Source organism: Anolis sagrei, chromosome 4 (genome assembly GCF_037176765.1).
Source record: "Anolis sagrei isolate rAnoSag1 chromosome 4, rAnoSag1.mat, whole genome shotgun sequence".
NCBI lineage: Eukaryota > Metazoa > Chordata > Lepidosauria > Squamata > Dactyloidae > Anolis > Anolis sagrei.
Window position 1 is genome coordinate 203,467,435 of NC_090024.1, and position 20,515 is coordinate 203,487,949.

Sequence of the window (20,515 nt, forward strand, 5' to 3'; positions counted from 1 at the left end):
TTAGGAGTCTTTATTTGTTCAGTTCCCCTCTTCTCGCTATTTTCTATATGTTTTTAGCTCTATGGTCTTCTTCTTCCTTCTCTGAATTTGCAACTCACGTTTGACTTCTCGCGAGATTTGCTTCTTCTCCCTCTTCTCGCGATGAGTCTACAGGCACTCTTTCTGCGTGCGCATGCGCGTCTGCGTGCGCATGCGCGCCGCTGCTCCACGAGGCGTCCTTCTCCTCCTCTTCTTCTCCCCACCCTTGTCGCCTGCTTTTGTGTTTGTTTTGATTGTCGCTTGGCCTTGATCACAAGGCCAGACTCCTTTGGTGGCTCCTTTCCACTTGGCACATATCCAGCGTTTTCAAGGTCAGTTTTAGGCTTTCTTTTCCCTTTGTCTTTCTCTTTCTTTGTTTGGGGGGAGGAGCGGGAAGTGGGGGGGGGGTTTCACAATTTGCCTTATACCGTTTAAAATTAAGTCAGTTTGCTTTAATTAATTGTTGTTTTGTTAATTTTAGCCTCTGGATTTAATTTTAGCCTTTTTCCAATCAGTTTCAGTCTCAATCTGATCCAGAAGCGGTTCTCGTTTGGGTCTTCTTCTATTCTGAGAAGTCTATATTGAGTTTCAGGCAGTTCTTCTTCTATCCCTATCTCCCCGTCCTTCTCCGGATCCTCCTGTTTCTCTTCTTATGGACCACAGCCCGCTGTACCTGGGGGCTTGGAAGGGACCTCAGGGCGTCTCTTCGAGGCGTCCTTTGGTATCCACTCCTGTTTAAGCCCCTCTGTCGGTTATGCTGTCCCTTTGTAGGGAGGGAGCTCACTGCTTTGGCTCTACCCAGTTGTGGAATCTGCCGCTTCTTTATATATATTATTATTGATCTTCTCCCAGTCCGATGCTGTTGTCAGCTGAGTTAGACAGTTTCGGTATTTCCAGTTGGAGAAGTCTTTGTCCTTATCTTTCTTTCCCGCTTTCTCCTTCCCTCTTTCCTCTTTCTTTCTTTCTCTCCCCCCCCCTTTTCCCCCCTTCTTTACCTGTTTATCTTCTGTGTTGATTATTTGGGGTTTGGGGTTTTCAGTAGTTTCATCGTTCTCCGTTGCTCTCTATCTTCAATAACTTGTTAGGATTTCTCCAGTCACTGAATGAGTCCGGTTGTTTGGGATGCCATCAACGTCGGCTGTATACTTTGAAGACTATGCTTTGTTTGAAATATGTCTGTCTTCTCTTCTTTCACTCTTCTTTCTAATTTTTATGTTGGCGGCTATGGAGGTATTCTGGATGCCCTCCGGCATCCGCCATGGAGATGAGTCGGCCCCTGCCGTGCCACGTTACCGGGTGTTTTTGGGAACCTCCTTGAGGGGGGAACCTCTTAAACACCGTCGGCCGTCTGCACTATGGGGTCCTGTCCTCTGGGGTCTCAGACCACCCACTAGAGAGAGGGAAATGCCCCTCAGACTCGTCAAACCTGGCAATCTCTAGCTGAGAGCAGCTGAGATGCGTCCTCCACCATTCAGCCACCAACCGGAAGTCGAAAGCTGTTTCATTTGATGCTTTGTTTTTATATGGAATCTAGCCAAAATTGTCATGCAAAGTATATAGATTAAATATGTGACTGATTCAATATACTGATCTAACAACAAAGTTTTTGTTCCTGATTCTTAACAAAACTGAAACACATGATAAAAAAAAGGATGACCCAAACAACTACCGTCCGGTCAGCCTCACGTCGATACCAGGCAAGATTCTGGAAATGATTGTTAAGGAAGCGGTCTGCAAACACTTAGAAACAAATGCAGTCATCGCTAATAGTCAACATGGATTTATCAAAAACAAGTCATGCCAGACTAATCTGATCTCTTTCTTCGATAGAGCTACAAGCTGGGTAGATGCGGGGAATGCCGTGGATGTAGCGTACCTGGATTTCAGTAAGGCCTTCGACAAGGTCCCTCATGACCTTCTGGCAAGGAAACTAGTCTAATGTGGGCTAGGCAAAACTACGGTGAGGTGGATCTGTAATTGGTTAAGTGGACGAACACAGAGAGTGCTCACTAATGCTTCCTCTTCATCTTGGAAAGAAGTGACGAGCGGAGTGCCGCAGGGTTCCGTCCTGGGCCCGGTCCTGTTCAACATCTTTATTAATGACTTAGATGAAGGGCTAGAAGGCATGATCATCAAGTTTGCAGACCACACCAAATTGGGAGGGATAACCAATAGTCCAGAGGACAGGAGCAGAATTCAAAATGATCTTGACAGATTAGAGAGATGGGCCAAAACTAACAAAATGAAGTTCAACAGTGACAAATGCAAGATACTCCACTTTGGCAGAAAAAATGAAATGCAAAGATACAGAATGGGGGACGCCTGGCTCGAGAGCAGTACGTGTGAAAAAGATCTTGGAGTCCTCGTGGACAACAAGTTAAACATGAGCCAACAATGTGATGTGGCGGCAAAAAAAGCCAATGGGATTTTGGCCTGCATCAATAGGAGCATAGTGTCTAGATCTAAGGAAGTAATGCTACCCCTCTATTCTGCTTTGGTTAGACCACATCTGGAATATTGTGTCCAATTCTGGGCACCACAATTCAAGAGAGATATTGACAAGCTGGAATGTGTCCAGAGGAGGGCGACTAAAATGATCAAGGGTCTGGAGAACAAGCCCTATGAGGAACGGCTTAGGGAACTGGGCATGTTTAGCCTGAAGAAGAGAAGGCTGAGAGGAGATATGATAGCCATGTATAAATATGTGAGAGGAAGCCACAGGGAGGAGGGAGCAAGCTTGTTTTCTGCTTCCTTGGAGACTAGGACGCGGAACAATGGCTTCAAACTACAAGAGAGGAGATTCCATCTGAACATTAGGAAGAACTTCCTGACTGTGAGAGCCGTTCAGCAGTGGAACTCTCTGCCCCGGAGTGTGGTGGAGGCTCCTTCTTTGGAAGCTTTTAAGCAGAGGCTGGATGGCCATTTGTCAGGGGTGATTTGAATGCAATATTCCTGCTTCTTGGCAGGGGGTTGGACTGGATGGCCCATGAGGTCTCTTCCAACTCTTTGATTCTATGATTCTATGATTCTATGACCACGACCGCCTTTATGAGAGGAGTGCCATTGGAGGTCATCTGCCGAGCAGCCATTTGGACGAATCCTCTGTCGTTCGTGTCTCACTACAAGTTGGACGTTGCCTCCAAGAGAGATGCTGAGTTCGGCAGGGCGGTGCTGTTTTCGGCGGTGGCATGACTCCCACCATCCACGGTCAGTAGCTCGCTAATCTACCAAATGTACGATTCGCAGTGACTACGACAGGAAATTATAAGTTTCTTACCTGTAACTGTAGTTTCCTGAGTAGTCATCTGCGAATGCGTACATACCCGCCCTTCCTCGCCTCAGGTGTCATGCTGCGCCTTCCAGCTGCTTTGTGGCGGAAGAGAACTGCCGGCTGGCCCCGCCCACGGGCTATTTATACCAGGGGAACGTGTGCGTGGCCAGGGGTCTAACTGTCAGTTTACACCTCATGTTTTACTTTTTAAAAAAAAATAATTGAAAAATGTAAAACATATATTTTCAAGATTATTTTTTTTATCAGATCAAAGAATCAGCAACTAGATATGAATTCGAGCAAACTCTTGTGGAACAATGAAAACATCACATCAGAAAAAAACAATTTACTTAATGAACTTAAAAAGCTTCGAGAAAATCTCAAGGTAAGTTTTGAATTTCTTGGTTTTTATTTTAATTTAAAAACATTATTTTTACGTTTTTATTTTTTACTATCATATCAATTCTTGGCCTTTTGGCTAAGATCAAGTGTAGTAGTTGCACTTTACAGTGCAGTATTTCAAATAGGCTATGACATTACTGCTGCTAGACTGAATTTGTGACACTGATTTTATGTTGTTGGTTTTTCAATTTATCCATAGTATCTGCTTAACAGAATTGGTTATTGTAGCATTGGCTGGAAGGCCCTCCTCTTATTTACCTTAGTAAATGAATAGTTCATCTGCAATACTCATTTATCCTTTATTCATTCTCCTTAGCACTGTATTTTTAAAAGTATTACCCCCTTTCTTTTTGAAGACTTTGACCCTCTTTGCTGTCTTGTCTTGCATGACCTTCAAAGTCCTTTCTAGAAGGAACATTGTAGGTGGAGAAAGGATTTCTCATCCAATAGCTACTACTTGCATTTTCTCTGCTTAGGCAAGGGACACATCCAGATTTGCTCTATTTTAGAGGTTTTAACTCTCATGGACTTTGTAATTGCATTTACTGCCAATGGCTACATTGGTGGAAATGTAATGTTCATGTTACCAATGAGGTGGCACAGAATAAACCTTTTCTCAGTGTCAGTATTGATTTGTAAAAATTAACACTTATAAAACTATTTCCACAATCACAAACAAGATGACTTTATCTTCATATATCAAATAAATTGTCACATTTATATATTATTTTTACTCTAATATAATGCACCATTAATTGTAATGGACACCTCAATTTTGAAGGTGTGCGTTACAAAAAAGGGATTTGTAATATAATGCACCCTTGGAACAGCTGAAAGGCAAGGGAAGGCCTGAGGGAGGGGTGTATCTTTGCAAATGATCTCCTTCACAAGCCTTTCAACCCCCCCCCCCCAACTTGGTTCTGAAAGTCTTGTAAAGGAGGCCAGTTGAGAATTATGCATGGCTGGCGAGTTCACCAGCCTGTTTTACACAGGGGCATAGCTTCAGCCTGATTGAAGGGCTCAATGGATTTGTGTGCTTGATTCTAAAGCATCATCAAATCTAATGAACACCTCAATTTTGACTTTGTAATTTAGTTTTTAAGAGGTGTGTGTTAAACTCATGTAAATATGGTACTTCAAGACTGATATCAACATCACTTGTCCCAGAACTGGTACCTTGAGTATCCAGCAAAAATACACCAAGTACTTATTGACTCTCAGCAGTTCCTATAGTGCTTTCAGCAACTGCAGTAAGGGATACAACCTGCTTTCCTCAGACAACCCACCTTCCTCCCCTCTATTGCAAATCTGGCTCTTCTGCATGTGATGCCTTACAGAACCATAGAGGAAAACATTTAGCATACTGGAGTTCACAGTGAGAATAGGAAGGGTGGAGTTCTGACCAAAGCTATTCAGATCTGCAACATTTCATTTGCATCTTTACACAGGTGTAATGTATGTGTGAAGATATAAACACTTGAAGAACCAGTTACAAAAAAGCACCTTTCCCTGATACATGATATTTTGATGTCTTTGATGTGCATAAATGCAGAATATTTTTATTCTGTCTTTTAATAACAATAAACTGAAAAAGATGGCCAGTGAACACTTCAACCTGTTGGCCTTACTGAGATGTAAGTCTTGTTTAAGCTCAGTAATGCTTACTTTCAAAGATGTGTGTATAGTATTGCAGAGATCAATAAAATAGATTTCCTTCACTGTAGGGAGCTGTCCAAATGATCACACAATGGTTTATGATCATTTAAGTATTAAGCACTTTATACTACTACGCATTCTGAGTAAGAGATCAGTTGTATTTTTTTTTCAGAATCAGAAAAAGATGGAAGAAAAAGCTGAAAAGCAAATAGAAAACCTGAAAAAAATGAACACTAACTTAAGGCAAGAAGGAATGTGAATATTTCAGTTTAGAATGTTCCACACTAGCAATGGTAATTGGAGTAGAACCATGTTGCTATGTAGTGTAAAAGGTAAATGAAATAAATTATTCTGAAGTGGGATGAAGGAGCAATCCATAGCTAGTTGTTTCTTCCATGACACCAGCTGAACAAGGAAACAATTCCAAATTCTAAAAATATTTCTTCCATTTACACACCTCTCTCTTCAACAGTTCATATTTTCCCGCCTTGCCAACAAGTCATGGCTTTTCTTTCTTTATATACATTTAACAATGGCTTAAATATTTAGGGAATTAACAATGTCTAGCAAGTTAATGAAGAAAAAAAGCCCCCTGTTTTGAATGATGACAGAGAGGTATCCTTTTTGCTGAGAGAAAGAAAAATCAAGTAGAGAAGGAATTGGTGCCCAGATCCATCTCCATGAATACAAGTATGTACATAATAACACATGAAAATAACAACAATTATGACAATGAGATTCAAGTAGCTGTTGAGTGGCATGCTAATGAACAACATTCAGAGTCAATTTTGAAGGAATTATTCATTTTCATTTAGCAAAAATGAAAGGAGTGAATCCTGTAACAACACAAATTTGGTGTTTAAAGTACTAAAAAAAATGAAACTTATAGGGTTAGGAAATCAAAATAGATAAAAGTAAAGAATAAGTTGTATTGGGATTTAATGGAGCAAACTACAGGAAAATACAGCTTGAATGAAGGTTGTTAGCATTAACATTACTCCATGGTATCATTCTGGATTTATTGATTTTACACAAAGAGAATGGCAGAAGTGAGAAAACTGCCAGCCATAACAAGCTGCCCAATCAAATTTGTAGGTTGGCATTGTGATTGGCATTGATGACAATTTCATAGGCCAAACATTCTCAATGCCAACAGAAAAAGAGACATTTTAAATTGAAGCCATGAAATAAACACACAAGAACAATATCTAAATTGAGTTCCTGTGAGTTTTCCGGGCTGAGTGACCATATTCCAGAAGCATTTTCTCCTGACTTTTCACCTGCATCTGTGACCGGCATCTTCAAAGGTTTGTTGGAGGTGAGGCAAGTGGAGTGTGTATATATCTGTGGAATGTCCAGGGCAGGAGAAAGAACCCTTGTTTCTGTAAAGCAAGTGTTAATGTTGCAATTAGCAGCTTGAATAGCACTGCTGGACACAGAGAGAATGCTACTGGAACATGGCTATACAGCCCGAAAAAATCCACAACAACCCAGTGATTCTGGCCATGAAAGTCTTCAACAGCACAATGTCTAAATCACCTTACCTCATTTATACAAAATCAAATGTAGGTTCTCCATTATGGTCACTGTGAATCACACATATGGTAATTCCTGTGCCTGCGTAGACAGCTTCGGAATCTTCTAGAAATAGACACTTTTAGGCAGTAGCCCTGCCCACTCTCCCCATAAGAGTATATATAGCCACTGGGAGGGGCTACTGCCTCAGTTCTCTTCATCTTCCGCTCGCAGCAGCTAGGGATCTTCGATTTGACTTTCTCTTTCTTTGGACTGCCCTTTTGTAAATTGACTCGGACTTACTCTCGCTTGCTGGACTTCTCCAATCCTGTGCTTGGACTGTCTGATCTACGTGACTCCCTCTCGTTGGATTCGGTCTGTTGCGTGTTTCCTCCTGTCTGTTACCTCAAAATATCAGTGACCATCTCTTTTACTAAGTGTATCTCTTGCGCTGCTAAAATTCCCGATAATTATGGCCATTCTGCCTGTTTACTATGTCTGGGAGAGGGGCACCTCTCTCAATCTGCTGCATTTGTATGGGTTTCCCCCTCCAAACCAGGAAAAATTAGGAGTCCAGGCTTAAAGTGGCTCTGTATAAACAGGCCCGCCTGCCTCCTCCTGCTCCAGCCAAGGGCTCCGGCAATCAGCCTTCAGGCATTTCCGATCTGGTGCCATTAAAGGAGACCAACTTACCTTTGGCTACCTCTTCTATGGCGGAGCCCACAGCAGCTCGTAAAAAGAAAGTGAAGAAAGCTGAGCTACTTGAGCCCTCTTGTGGCTGCAACAGGCCCTTGGAGAAGCTCAGGCTGCCTGATATGGTGGGAGCAAGTGCTGCTGGAGCTTCTCCACCCTTGGAGGTGGTGGCTGCTTCAGCGCCGGTAAAGGGAGCCCCTCCTTCCCCATTTGGTGAGGCTCAACTACAGCTACCCATGGAAATGCAAGTTGCTGGAGCTGCACAGCCACAGGTCTCAGCAGCTATGCATGCCCTATCTATACAGGCTGCTCGGGATCTCCCAGGCACACCTCCCATGCTAACCCTGTGTATCCCAGAGGCACATGATTTGGGTATGGATGCTTCGCTGTTGGCCCCGCCTCCTCCATCTGGCCCTTTCCTGCCTGCATTAGCAGGCTCGCTGGTGTATCCGTGCCTCTCATGGGCATGCCCTCCCTCCCACTGCTTGGTGTTGAGGAGTGCCTCCAGCTCCACCTCCTATCTTCCCCCCCCCTCAGGAAACAGGAGGCTGCACCATCAGGGCTGGGCATTTGGACATTGCCCCCATTCCTCCTCCCAATGGGGGGATTATTTCAATGGCCCGCATCTGAACATCCCATCTGTGCCCCCCATGCAGGGAAGTTTTTGACATGTGACCCACAGGGTCAGTATTGTGATTTTGGCCCTTCTATTCCACCCTCCCATCACCTCAAGGGGTGGGGCTGGCTGCAACTTTCCTCTCACCATTGGCTATGATACCTAGGGCTCTGTCAGCCACAGTATCAGCAGCGCCACATGCTGCTCAGTTAAAAAACATTCAGCCTGCTGTGCAGACCTCATTGGATGTGCAGCCATCACCTCTCCCAGCTGGATCAACACTCCAGGCTCCTGCCATGACACCACCTGTGCCCCTCCTCAGCACACACTGTTCAGTTGGAGGGATCTGATTCCTCAGAGTCTTCCTCTCCTTTGGAGTAGAATCTACATTTAATGGATGTTCATAGGGCATTAGCCTTTTATGTCACGAGGACTTCAGAAATTATGAAATCTCCTAGGTTATTTTTGAAATATCGGAAGGATGTCAGTGGCCTTCCTGTGTCCTCACAATGTTCTTCCTGGATTGTTTCGGCAATTCAGCTGGCGCATCATCTGGCAGGCTGAGACCCACTTACACAGGTCAAAGGCCACTCCACAAGATCGGTGGCTACATCTATGGCTTTCTTGAGGGGCATTTCGCTGAATGCTATTTCTATGCTGTGGCTTGGACAATGCCACTCACTTTCGTCTCTCATTATAAACTGGATGCTTCCTCCAAGAGAGGTGCTGCATTTCAAAGGGCAGCCCTATTCTTTCCGGTAGCATGGTGCCCACCAACCAAGGTTAGTAGCTCACTAGTCTACCATATGTGTGATTCACAGTGACCACGATGAAGAAATATAGGTTGCTTACCTGTAACCATGCTTCTTCAAGTGTTCACCTGTGAATTCGCACATTCCCGCCAATCCTCCCTGCTATTGTCATACCTCGGTTTTTCTGGCTGTTACTTGCGGCAGAATCCCCTTTCGCTATATATACTCTATGGGTAGAGTGGGCGGGGCTAGCTCCTAAAAGTGCCTAAATATTTCTAGAAGATTCCGAAGCTGTCTGTGCAGGCGCAGGAATTACCATATGTACAAATTCACCACTCAGAGAAACATGGTTATAGGTAAGCAACCTATACTTCAAGGTACTAGAATTAATGCAGAAGAATTCACATCACCAGTATAGCCTCAACAAATTCATAATTACATTAGATAACACTTTAATAGAGCTAATAAAAGCTAAAACAAGAATGCAATCACTGTTCAACAACCCAAATATTTTAATGCAAAGTAATCAAGCAATTTGATTAATTGGATTCTTTTTTCTGCACAATCTAATTTAGAACCAATGAATTTTAATTCAGATCAGAAAAGAACATGTTATATATTCATCAGAATTTACTAATATGTAGGGAATAAATTCATCCAAATTATAGGGAGCAAAACAGAAGAAAATCAAATATTCAAAACTAGAAGAAGAGGAGTCCATTAATGAGTGGGATTTAGAGAAATCTAGAAAGCGGAGAAATAAATTTACACATATGTTAGATATTAATAGTGTGTCCAATAAATGCATAGCATTTTCTTCAGAGGAGGCTTAAGGTTTATGGTCAGAAATATAGGATGGAAAAAATGGGGATTGGAGATTATTTATTTATTTATTTATTGTATTTATACCCCACCCTTCTCAACCCTGAAGGGGACTCAAGGTGGCTTACATATATAGTCTATGGCCGTTATTATTATTATTATTATTAAACTTTATTTGTACCCCGCTAGCATCTCCCAAAGGATTCGATGCGGCTTACACAGGCCGAGGCCTCAAACAGCACAACATAACAATACAATCAAGCAAATCAAACAATTAAAACAAAATAAAGCAAAATAAACAACAGGCACAATACATTAAAACACAATAAAACTGGGCCGGGCCATAAGGTGGGTACAAGGATTAAAAGTGCTGATTTGACAGGAGGTGTATAAAGGGTTTCTAGGGCAAGTGCGATGTGCGGTGTGCAGCAATCATTGGTTCTAGTAAAGTGCTTGTGGGACTCGGTGGTGGAGATTTCCTAATCTGGGAAGGCGCATCGGAAAAGCCAGGTTTTTAAGTTCTTTCTGAAGACAGCCAATGAAGGGGTCTGTCTAAGGTCTTTGGGGAGGGTGTTCCAGAGTTAGGGGGCCACTACGGAAAAGGCCCTGTCCCACGTCCCCACCAAGCGTGCTTGCGACGCCGGTGGGATCACGAGCAGGGCCTCTCCAGATGACCGAAGAGAACACGTGGGTTCGTAGATAGAAATGCAGTCACGCATTTCTATCTACGTAGGTTCCAATTTCCAATTGTAGGTTCCAATTTTCTTATTACACTGATAGATTATTCATTGAATGCTTGGTTGAACATCCATGTTTTTAGCCTTTCCCTAAAGGTCAGGAGGGAGGGAGGTGATCTAATTTCACTCAGGAGGGAGTTCCACAGCCAAGGGGCCACCACTGAGAAGGCCCTATCTAATGTCCCTGCCAACTGGGCAATATGTTTGGACAGGTAAACTGGGCAGGAACCGTTTAGGACTTTGTAGGCTAAAGCCAGCACTTTGAATTGTGCTTTGTAGCAGACTGGCAGCCAATAGAGCTCACACAACAGGAGGGATGTCCTCTCTCTTTATGCCGCTCCAATGAGCAGCCTGGCTGCCTCCCATTGGACTACTTGAAACTTCCGAACAGTTTTCAAAGGCAACCCCATGTAAAGTGAATTGTAGTAGTCTATTCGGGATGTAACAAAAGCGTGGACCACTGTGGCCAAGTCTGGTTTCCCAAGGTACAGGTGCAACTGGTGCACAAGTTTTAATTGTGCAAAAGCTCCCCTGGCCACCATGAGACCTGGAGTTCCAGGCTCAGGGATGAGCCCAGAATAACTCCCAAGCTGCAACCCCTGTCTTCAGGGGGAGTGTAACCCCATCCAGCATAGGCTGTTACCCTATATCCTGTTTGGCCAGGAGTACTTCTGTCTTGTCTGGATTCAATTTCTATTTGTCACAGCTGCCAAGTTCAGGACCTGAACAGCCTCCTTAGTAGCAGGTGGAAAGGAGTAATAGAGTTGTATGTCATTTGCACATTCTGTTTTCCGTTCCCGAGTTGAGTGTATTGTAACTGCTTCGGACAGATGCTTCACCAGGTCATTTCTGATAGCAAAGCCAACTCCATATATCCTTCATTCTTCTTCAGGCAGTTTCTTCCATAAGAAGGTGTAGCCTCCTTTTTCTTCCTTCAGCTGTCCTGCTCTCTGGGTCTCTTGAAGTGCTGCTATGTTGATGTTAAAGCTCTCCATCTTCCTTGCAATAATAGCAGTCCTGCATTCAGGGTGTTCACTGTCTGTGTTGTCCAACAATTTCTGTACATTCTAAAGTTCATCTTTCTTTTTTGGCCACAAAGTTGTAAACCTTCTGGATGCGGCAGTCCAGTCAGTGATAAGAGAGACAGACTATGTTTAGGGCACCTTTTCTACCCACCCCCCTTTCCAGGTATGCGGTGAACAATGTGGATTTTAAAAAGGGCTGCTCAGTCGTGGATACAGCTGTCGAACTACTGAACTGCCTCAGACCTTGAGGTAGAGTGACTAAATCTATATCCATCATCCATGTGCCAGTCTGTGACTAGGGGCTTCCATATTTCACAGTCCTTTCCCTGTCGCCACTTGCTGATTGCCATGGGACTCTTGTTGGTTTGGTTTTATTTTTCTTGAAAGACACCTGTGCTTGAACTTTATTTATGTTTGGAGATCAGTGTACATTCAATCAACACACAGTTTTCACAGAATGAGGGTCCCATTCAGTGGCACGATTAACATGACAATTTTTTGTCGTGTCAGGAGTGACTTGAGAAACTAAGTTGCTTCTGGTGTGAAACAATTGGCCGTCTGCAAGGACGTTGCCCAGGGGACACCTGGATGTTTTTTGATGTGTTACCATCCTTTTGGGAGGCTTCTCTCGTGTCCCTGCATAACGAGCTGGAGCTGATAGAGGGAGCTCATCCACACTCTCCCTGGATCTGAACCTGCGACCTGTCAGTCTTCAGTCCTGCCGGCACAGGGGTTTAACCCACTGCGCCACCAGGGGCTCCAGAACACAATGATGATGGCTTCTTATCTGTTGCAGCCATCTTTCACCTTCACAGCCATTGCAACATATACCAAGTTATCGTCAGCCTGCTCCGCCATTGAGGTCTTCAGATTGTGATTGGTCTGGTTCCTCCCCTATGGCCCCGCCACCCAGAGACACACCCTGGGAACACGCAAGTCCCCTCACTATGACCAGGTGACAATCCATCAATGGGGATTGAAGTGTGTCAACCAGCCAATAGACTTGTCTACATTTTGTTTGAATCCAATACATCTTTTACAAAAAGATATTCTTTAGATGTGATAAGTGTTGTGACTGTTACTACAAAGAAAAATGCTATTTAATGATAAGGGGCTTTATTTCATTTCACCCAAGGACTTTGAGTTACAAGAAATCAAAGGTAATCATATCAAAATGGCTGAAAAGGTGTATTCATTTGTGTTATTACTATTCTCACATCCCAAGGCCTCCGTATGTATGAACACATGTTAGTAGATCTATGATGACAACAACAGCAATTAGAGTAATGGCATCTTTGAAAAATGTGTGTAGTGTGGCAGAATGAAAAGAAACACCCGTGTTAATGAGGCATTATAAGCTGGATGAATAGAGACAAATAGAATTGGAAGCCCTGTCCTGTAACTAGTAGTTCAAGGTGATAACAGCCATTCCCGCCTTTAAAGAGTGAAACTTGAGTAGATACTTGTGGCTTGTGCCCTCAGCCAGCTTGAGAATGAAAGGTTGATAACTGCTATGGGTGATCATTCTAGGATAATTGAAGAAAAACTCCATAGTGCCCCCCCCCCCCCCCCCAAAAAACCCTTCTTCTTCAAACTATCCTATTCTATATTATCACTGAGTCTTAAAAAGCTATAATGGTAAAGAAGGATATGTAATTACAGAGTTGAGGAAGGGGAAAAAAATGGAAGAAATGCCTGTAGAACTTGGAACTCATGTGAAGGAATAACCTAGCTTTAGATTGCTTCTTTAGCCACCCTAGAATGGTAAATCACAGGGTCCTTCCAGAAAGGCTCAATATCCCAGGATCTGATCCCAGGTTTTCTGCTTTAAACTGGATTATATGAGTCCACACTGCCAGATAATCTGGGATAAAGAGAAAACCTGGGATCAGATCCTAGGATATAGGGCTTGCCTGGAGGGTCCATAGTATGGATCCATCTCTCATTTCCATCACAACAGTTTCATTATTTGAGGAAGTCTGTGATTCACCAAGCAACCTATATGAGGTCTGGGGTGTGGGCTCAGTAAGTGGGGGCGGCTTGGGTAGCCATGTATAGCCTTCTAGGGTCCCTTGCATGCTGTGCTAGACCAATGGGAGCAATCAGCCAATGAATTTGAACCACCAAAGTTGAGTTCATTGGTTGGCACTTGGTCAATGGGTATCAGCCTTATTGGTTTGAATTCATTCGCTGAACTGCCAGCAAGAATGGAGGAGGTATTTCTACTCCAGTTTTGCACCTGAGTATAAATTAGGTTGCTTAAGGCAGGCTTGGGCAGTTTGCTTTTGGCGACATCACACTCTCACCCTGATTGCGGTTGTTTTCTGTTCTTGAATGTATTCTGATTGTATATGCTATTGTTTTGTATGTAGAACCTATATAGTATTGTTGTATATGTTTATATGCATATGTAAAGTGACATGGTATGCAATAATGTAATCTGGGGAGGGTGGGGGGAGTGCAGTTAGCATGAAGCCTGGGTTGGAAGTTTCAGTGTCTTGTTGGCATTAGTAAAACATTCAGGGATGTAGGTTGAGTAAGGTCTGACCTGGGCTCAGGGCGGCAGGGAAGTCCATGATGGGAGTCAATGCTATCCGGTGGTTTCTGGTAGTGGGTTGGAATAGTTATAGGCCCATTGATCAATAAGCAGATTTGTTGATGCCTGGATATGGGGCCCATTAAGTTGTGGCCTGGTTTTTCCAAACAAATGGTAAATGAAAAAAATATGTGAAACCTGGTTGCATTTGGACACACAATAAGCCAACCAACCTAGATCTCCAAAAGATGTCCCTATTCTTGAAAGGAGCCTGGAAAACTGCTGCTTGAAGGCTTCCCACTCCCTTTCCTGGAAGTATCCCTCATTTGAAGTGGCTTGGTAAAACAAGAGAGAAGACAATTGCTGGCCTTTTTGGGGACAATTTGGAAAGAAAATGGGTATGAGGGGAGGTTGGAAGGGTGATGGGAAGTGCTACCCACCTCTGAATGATTAGTTTCCCAGAGTAACTGAGATACACCATAATGATGGTTGTCTTTACCTTTTGTTCACTGTAATTCTTTTTCAGCTGCAACTTAGTAATACTATTTATTTGTTAATTTAATATATAGCAGTGAACTGGAATGTGTAAAAGAGGAGATGAAGCAGAAGAATGAAGAAGCAAAAAATAAACTTCATGAAACTGGAGAAAATGTATGATGTTGCTCCTTAATAAGACCTAAAAAGTATTTATATATATTATTGCCAAGTGACAGAAAACCACCATCTTCCTCAGAGACCCATGTGTGTTTTCATAGGTTTCCAAGAGACTGATGGACAGCAGTCATGATGGGCAGACCTTTATAACTGTAGGCTTCTCTCTGATTCATCTGGAGGAGATATACTTGATACTGTTCCAGTAGTCTGTATTCAGTTTATCTCCAGCTGCTTATGCTTCATTTCAAGATAATTTGACTGACATATTTATGTTGTCTGAATAATTAGCTGTTTGCTGATCACGGAATCATAGAATAATAGCGTTGGAAGAGACCAAATGGGCCATCTACTGTAGGAAAAGCACAATCAAAGCACCCCCAACAATTGCTATGCAACTTTTTAAAAGGCTTCAAGGAAAGATTTTCTGTCAAACTTTGAGCCAAACTTTGAGCCGGACTAGATCCCTTCCAGTCCAGCTACCATGGGGGGCATGGGACAGAGACTGTGCTGGTCTCCATCACGGATCACCTTCGATGCCAGCTTGACCAGGGCGGGTCAGCACTGCTTGTGTTATTGGATCTCACAGCAGCATTTGACACAGTCGACCACAATCTTTTGACCCACCGCCTTGCTGCTGTTGGAGTCAGGGGGACAGTTTTAAATTGGCTGTCCTCCTTTCTTCACAACTGTGGACAGCGAGTGGAGAGGGGAGGCCTGGTCTCTGAGAGGTCCCCTCTATCTTGTGGGGTTCCTCAGGGGGCCATTCTCTCTCCTCTGTTGTTTAACATCTATATGTGATCACTTGCTCAGCTGGTTCGAGGTTTTGGGCTTGAGTGTTACCAGTACGCTGATGACACTCAGCTTGAGCTGAACATGCTTTAAAAAAACCAGCCCTGATTAAAACCAGTCTTTAGCATATGCCATTTTCACATTTAAATTCATTAAAATCATAGCAACATTAAAATAGTTTAAAAAGTACTGTTGCAGATAGTACATGATTCTCTCCCCCCATTTTATGCATGCACACACACACACACACACACACACACACACACTATACTATTTGGTTATAATTAGTCATGGGCCTGTGTTTTCATTTTTTTAAATATAGAAAATTGATTAATTTTGCAAATTTAAATATGAAAACAGTAGGGTTTGTACACATGTTATTATATATTATGACTTTCATGTGAAAAGCAATGAATGGGTTTTATTCTAAACTATGGTAGGAGGGGGGCCCCCGGTGGCGCAGTGGGTTAAAGCACGGCGCTCCATGCGGTCATACTGGCCACATGACCTTGGAGGTGTCTATGGACAACGCTGGCTCTTCAGCTTAGAAATGGAGATGAGCACCACACCCCAGAGTCAGACATGACTGGACTTAATGTCAGGGGACAACCTTTACCCTATGGTAGGAGGAGATGAAATTTAAATCAAAATATTTGTGTGTGTGTGTGTGTTTTTATAGCTGAGTGAGATATGTGTCAGATTCTATACTTTTTTTCAGATTAGAACAATTGAAAATGAACTTTTAAAGAAAGAAAAGCAGTTGAAAACATCAGATAATAAGGTATAAGAACATAAAATAAATATACAAAACATGACATGTAATGATTTATATGATTTCTCCATGCTATTTCAATATTTGAGATACAACCCTTTTATAAAATATATTATTGACATTATTTTGTTCAAACTATTTAGTTTAGTCTTTGCCAGGTCATACATTTGGTAGTTCTAATTATTAGTGCTAAATGGTGGCTCATAATTATGAAAATTATTATGTGCTTCCATAGTTCAAGTCCTTGTGGATGAATCGAATAAGTTGAAGGAGCCATGGTGGTGCAATGGGTTAAACCCTTGTGCTGCTGTCCTGAAGGAAAAGGCAAAGAGACGTGCTGAGCAGTCTTGCTGGCCACACAACCAGGAGGTGACAACACGGGATCCTAGCTTGAAATGGAGAAAACACCTCCCCAGAGCCAGAGATGAGCACTGCCTCCAGAAGCCAGAAATGAAAGGAGAAGCTTCTGCCTTTGTTTATGTGTCTTATATATAACTAGCTGTACCCTGCCACGTGTTGCTGTGGCCTATAGTAAGAATTTTCGAAGTAGAGGTAGATATCTGGACTATTATGAAAGAGAGGTACCTACCTATTCCTTCCCCTCTTTTTCTTCCCCTTCCCCTTTCTCTCCTTTCTTCCTTCTCTACCTCTTTCTTTCATTCCTTATTTCACTCTTTGGTTTCATCCTTCCTCCTCTCTTTCCTTCCCTCCCTCCCCCGTTCTCTACTTCTTCCTTTGTCTCATGTCTTCCTTTACTGTTTTCTTGCTTCTTTCACTTTTTATTTCCTTTTCCCTTCCTTCCTTCTTTACCTCTTTCTTGCCTTTCCTTTCATTTCTACTTTATCTTCTTCCTTCCTTCGGTACCTCTTTCTTTCCTTCCTTCTCTCCTTCCTTCCTTCCCTCCTTCCCTCCCTACTTCTCTTCTGTCTGGTAGAGTCCCTTCTAACTGTATTCTAGGAGTCTATTTAATATAGTAACATATAGTAGTAACATATTATATAGTAATAGATATAACAGTAATATATATACTATAATATAATATTTATGTATTATATAGCAGTATATATAATAGTAATATATATAGTATTGTAATTATATATATGCATATATGTATTTTCCCTACGTGTTTGTGCTGTGAATGCGCACTAATGGTACTCTCTCTGCGCATGCGCAGTCTCATCCGGAATCTTCAGTTGAAATTTAAAAGAAAAAGCGGTTGGCCCCGCGCACACTCCCCAAGATAGCATAAATAGCCCGCGGCAGGCCAACCGCCTCCAGATCTCTTCATCCGCGCCTTACAGCAGCAAGCCGGATCTTCCTTCCGTTCAGAACGGCTAACTTTCACATATCCAATTATAGCGGATACAGTGCAACCCAGAACAATCGGAATGCTTCAACAAAATTCCAATATAACCGTAGGCAGAGCTTTGCTGCAAAGCCTAGGTACCAACCATATAACCAGAATAAGGCTAAGACTGCGGGAAATCCCAGGCATCGTCTTTGACGATCCATCTGTTTCTGTCCCGCAACAGTTAGGCTCTTTTCAACCTGAGCCTTCAGAACTAGTTGAGTGAGGAGAATGTTTTGGCGGACACGCTAAGCAGGACACCCATTTCGAGCCACGAGTGGTCTCTCAGTCAAGAGGAACTCAATATGATCTTCGGGATCTGGGGGGTCCCGAAAATAGACCTGTTCGCGTCGAGGGAGAACGCGAAATGTCCCCTCTTTTGTGCACGCAGAAGAGCCAATCTAGCGCAGGGATGTCTGGGGGATGCATTCCTTCTCAAGTGGTCAGGAAATTTCCTTTACGCGTTTCCTCCGTTTCCCCTGTTAGCGAAGGTCCTTTCGAAGTTAAAGAGAGACAGAGGGAACTGTATTCTAGTGACACCATGGTGGCCTCGTCAACCATGGTTCTCAGTTCTTCTCGGAATGTCCAACGGGAAGTACAGACGTCTGTCGAGCAGGACAGACCTCCTGACCTTACAGGACGGAAGGGTTTGCTACCCGGACGTTCACGTGCTGAGGCTCACTGCCTGGAGGATTGCCCCAGATCATTAGATTTTACCTTAGGTTTGTCTAGTCCAGTTAGGGCTATTTTAGATGCGGCACAAAAACCGTCTACTAAACGTTCTTATGTTTATAAGTGGGCTCGTTACACAAAGTATATGTTAAGTAGGGGCTGCGACCCTGTTAGAGCTCCAGTTTCAGTAGTGTTAGACTTTTTGATTTCATTATCTGACTTAGGTTTGTCTATCTCATCATTAAAGTGTTACCTCGCAGCCATCTCATGGTACAGAAGGAAAGAAGGGCTGCCTTCCCTTTTTGGGGAATATTTAGTTAAACTTTTCCTCAAAGGCTACGGGAATGTCAAACCAGCAGTTTCCCCTGTTATTCCCTCATGGAGTTTGGAGATCGTGCTATCATCTCTTCAAAGTGCGCCTTACGAGCCTATGGCCACGTGTGATATCTCTCATCTTTCCTGGAAAACTTCCTTTCTGGTGGCAATAACGTCGGCTCGGCGCGTTAGCGAACTTTGCGCACTTAGATCAGATGAGCCATATCTCTGATTCCACAGGGATAAGGTAGTGCTCCGTACAGACATTGCCTTTCTTCCCAAGGTAACATCATATTTTCATATGTCACAGGAGATTGTTTTGCCATCCTTCTTCCAGAACCCAGACTCCCCTTTGGAGCGTAGTCTCCATTTGCTTGATGTCCGAAGGGCGTTGGCGTTCTACCTTAGTAGAACTAAAGACATAAGAAAAACTCCTAAGTTATTTGTGAAGTATAGGAAAGACTCTTGCGGTTCTCCTGTGTCATCGCAGCGTCTATCCTCATGGATAGTTTCTACAATCAAGTTGGCTTACCAAAAATCTGGACGTGAGATTCCATCTGCAGTGAAAGGACATTCCACAAGAGCAGTATCTACTACGGCAGCATTTTGGAAAGGTGTGCCCTTGGACGCCATTTGTCGAGCTGCCACATGGTCGACGCCGCTGACTTTTGTTTCACATTATAAGCTTGATTTGATGGCAAAGAAGGATGCGGCGTTCGGTCGAGCAGTGCTTTTTTCTGCGGTGGCATGACTCCCGCCATCCAAGGTGGGTAGCTCGCTAGTCTTATACCATTAGTGCGCATTCACAGCACAAACACGTAGGGAAAATGAGAGGTTGCTTACCTGTAACCGTAGTTTCCCTAGTGTTGTGCTGTGAATTCGCACGGCCCCGCCCATCCTCCCCGCAGTTTGTCATGCCTCCTCCTTCTGGCTGCTTTGGCGGCGGAAGAGATCTGGAGGCGGTTGGCCTGCCGCGGGCTATTTATGCTATCTTGGGGAGTGTGCGCGGGGCCAACCGCTTTTTCTTTTAAATTTCAACTGAAGATTCCGGATGAGACTGCGCATGCGCAGAGAGAGTACCATTAGTGCGAATTCACAGCACAACACTAGGGAAACTACGGTTACAGGTAAGCAACCTCTCATATACATAGAGATAGAGAGATAGACAGGATATAGATATATACCACCAACCAGTGATCCTGTATCCATCCATATCTGTGTGTGTGCGTGTCTACACTGCCATAGAATCCAATCCTAAGTAGATAATCTGGATTTTACATGGCAGTGTGGAAGGGGTGACTTTGAGTGCATCTAGGCTGTAGATTTAATAAACAAGGATGAAGCTGGTGAGGGGGGTGGGGGAGAAAAGGGAAGGAAAGAAAAGGAGGAAGGGAAGGGAGAAAAGGAGTAAGGAGTAATGGAGAAAAGGAAAGGGAGGGAGGAAGGAGGGAAGGGAGGGAAGGGAAAGAATTAAAGGAAGGAGAAGGAAGGAAAGTACAGAAAGGAAGGAGGGAGGGTGGAGGGAGGGAAGGGGGCGTTGGTGTGGATGAGAGAATGAGGAGGAGGAGGAGGAGGAGAAATTGTTCATCCGGAGAGCACTGTGAACCCAAACAAAGATGGATCGGGACCAAACTTGGGAGGAATCCTCAATATGCCCAAAGGCGAATTCTGGTGGAAATTGGGGGAAATTTGACCTTGGGAGCTGCTTGGATGTCCAGCTCACCTGGAACTGAACTGGGCTCACCCCTTCCTTCCTTCCTTCCTTCCTTCCTTCGTCCCCAGCACACTCTGCTATATTAGGGGCGGGGCTTACTGGAGCCCCTTGATGGCGGCACCCAAGGGGGGAGCTGAAGACGAAGGAAGAAGGGAAGGAGGAATGATAGAAGGGAGGGAGGAAAGGAAAGAGGAAAGAGAGAAGGAAA

At 43.6% G+C, this 20,515-nt stretch overlaps 1 protein-coding gene and 1 non-coding gene across 2 annotated transcripts in view; both read left to right on the plus strand.

The window, feature by feature from the left end:
• SYCP1 (synaptonemal complex protein 1) overlaps positions 1-20,515 on the plus strand; it is a 93,004-nt gene that overhangs the window by 54,735 nt on the left and 17,754 nt on the right. The window contains exons 18-21 of the mRNA XM_067467063.1: positions 3,557-3,674; positions 5,520-5,590; positions 14,613-14,694; positions 16,205-16,267. Coding sequence (XP_067323164.1) covers positions 3,557-3,674; positions 5,520-5,590; positions 14,613-14,694; positions 16,205-16,267 — 334 coding nt within the window. The remainder of the gene's footprint in view (positions 1-3,556; positions 3,675-5,519; positions 5,591-14,612; positions 14,695-16,204; positions 16,268-20,515) is intronic.
• Positions 3,748-3,943, plus strand: LOC137097035 (U2 spliceosomal RNA). Its single transcript, XR_010909936.1, has one exon. It is a non-coding gene; the product is annotated as a U2 spliceosomal RNA (small nuclear RNA).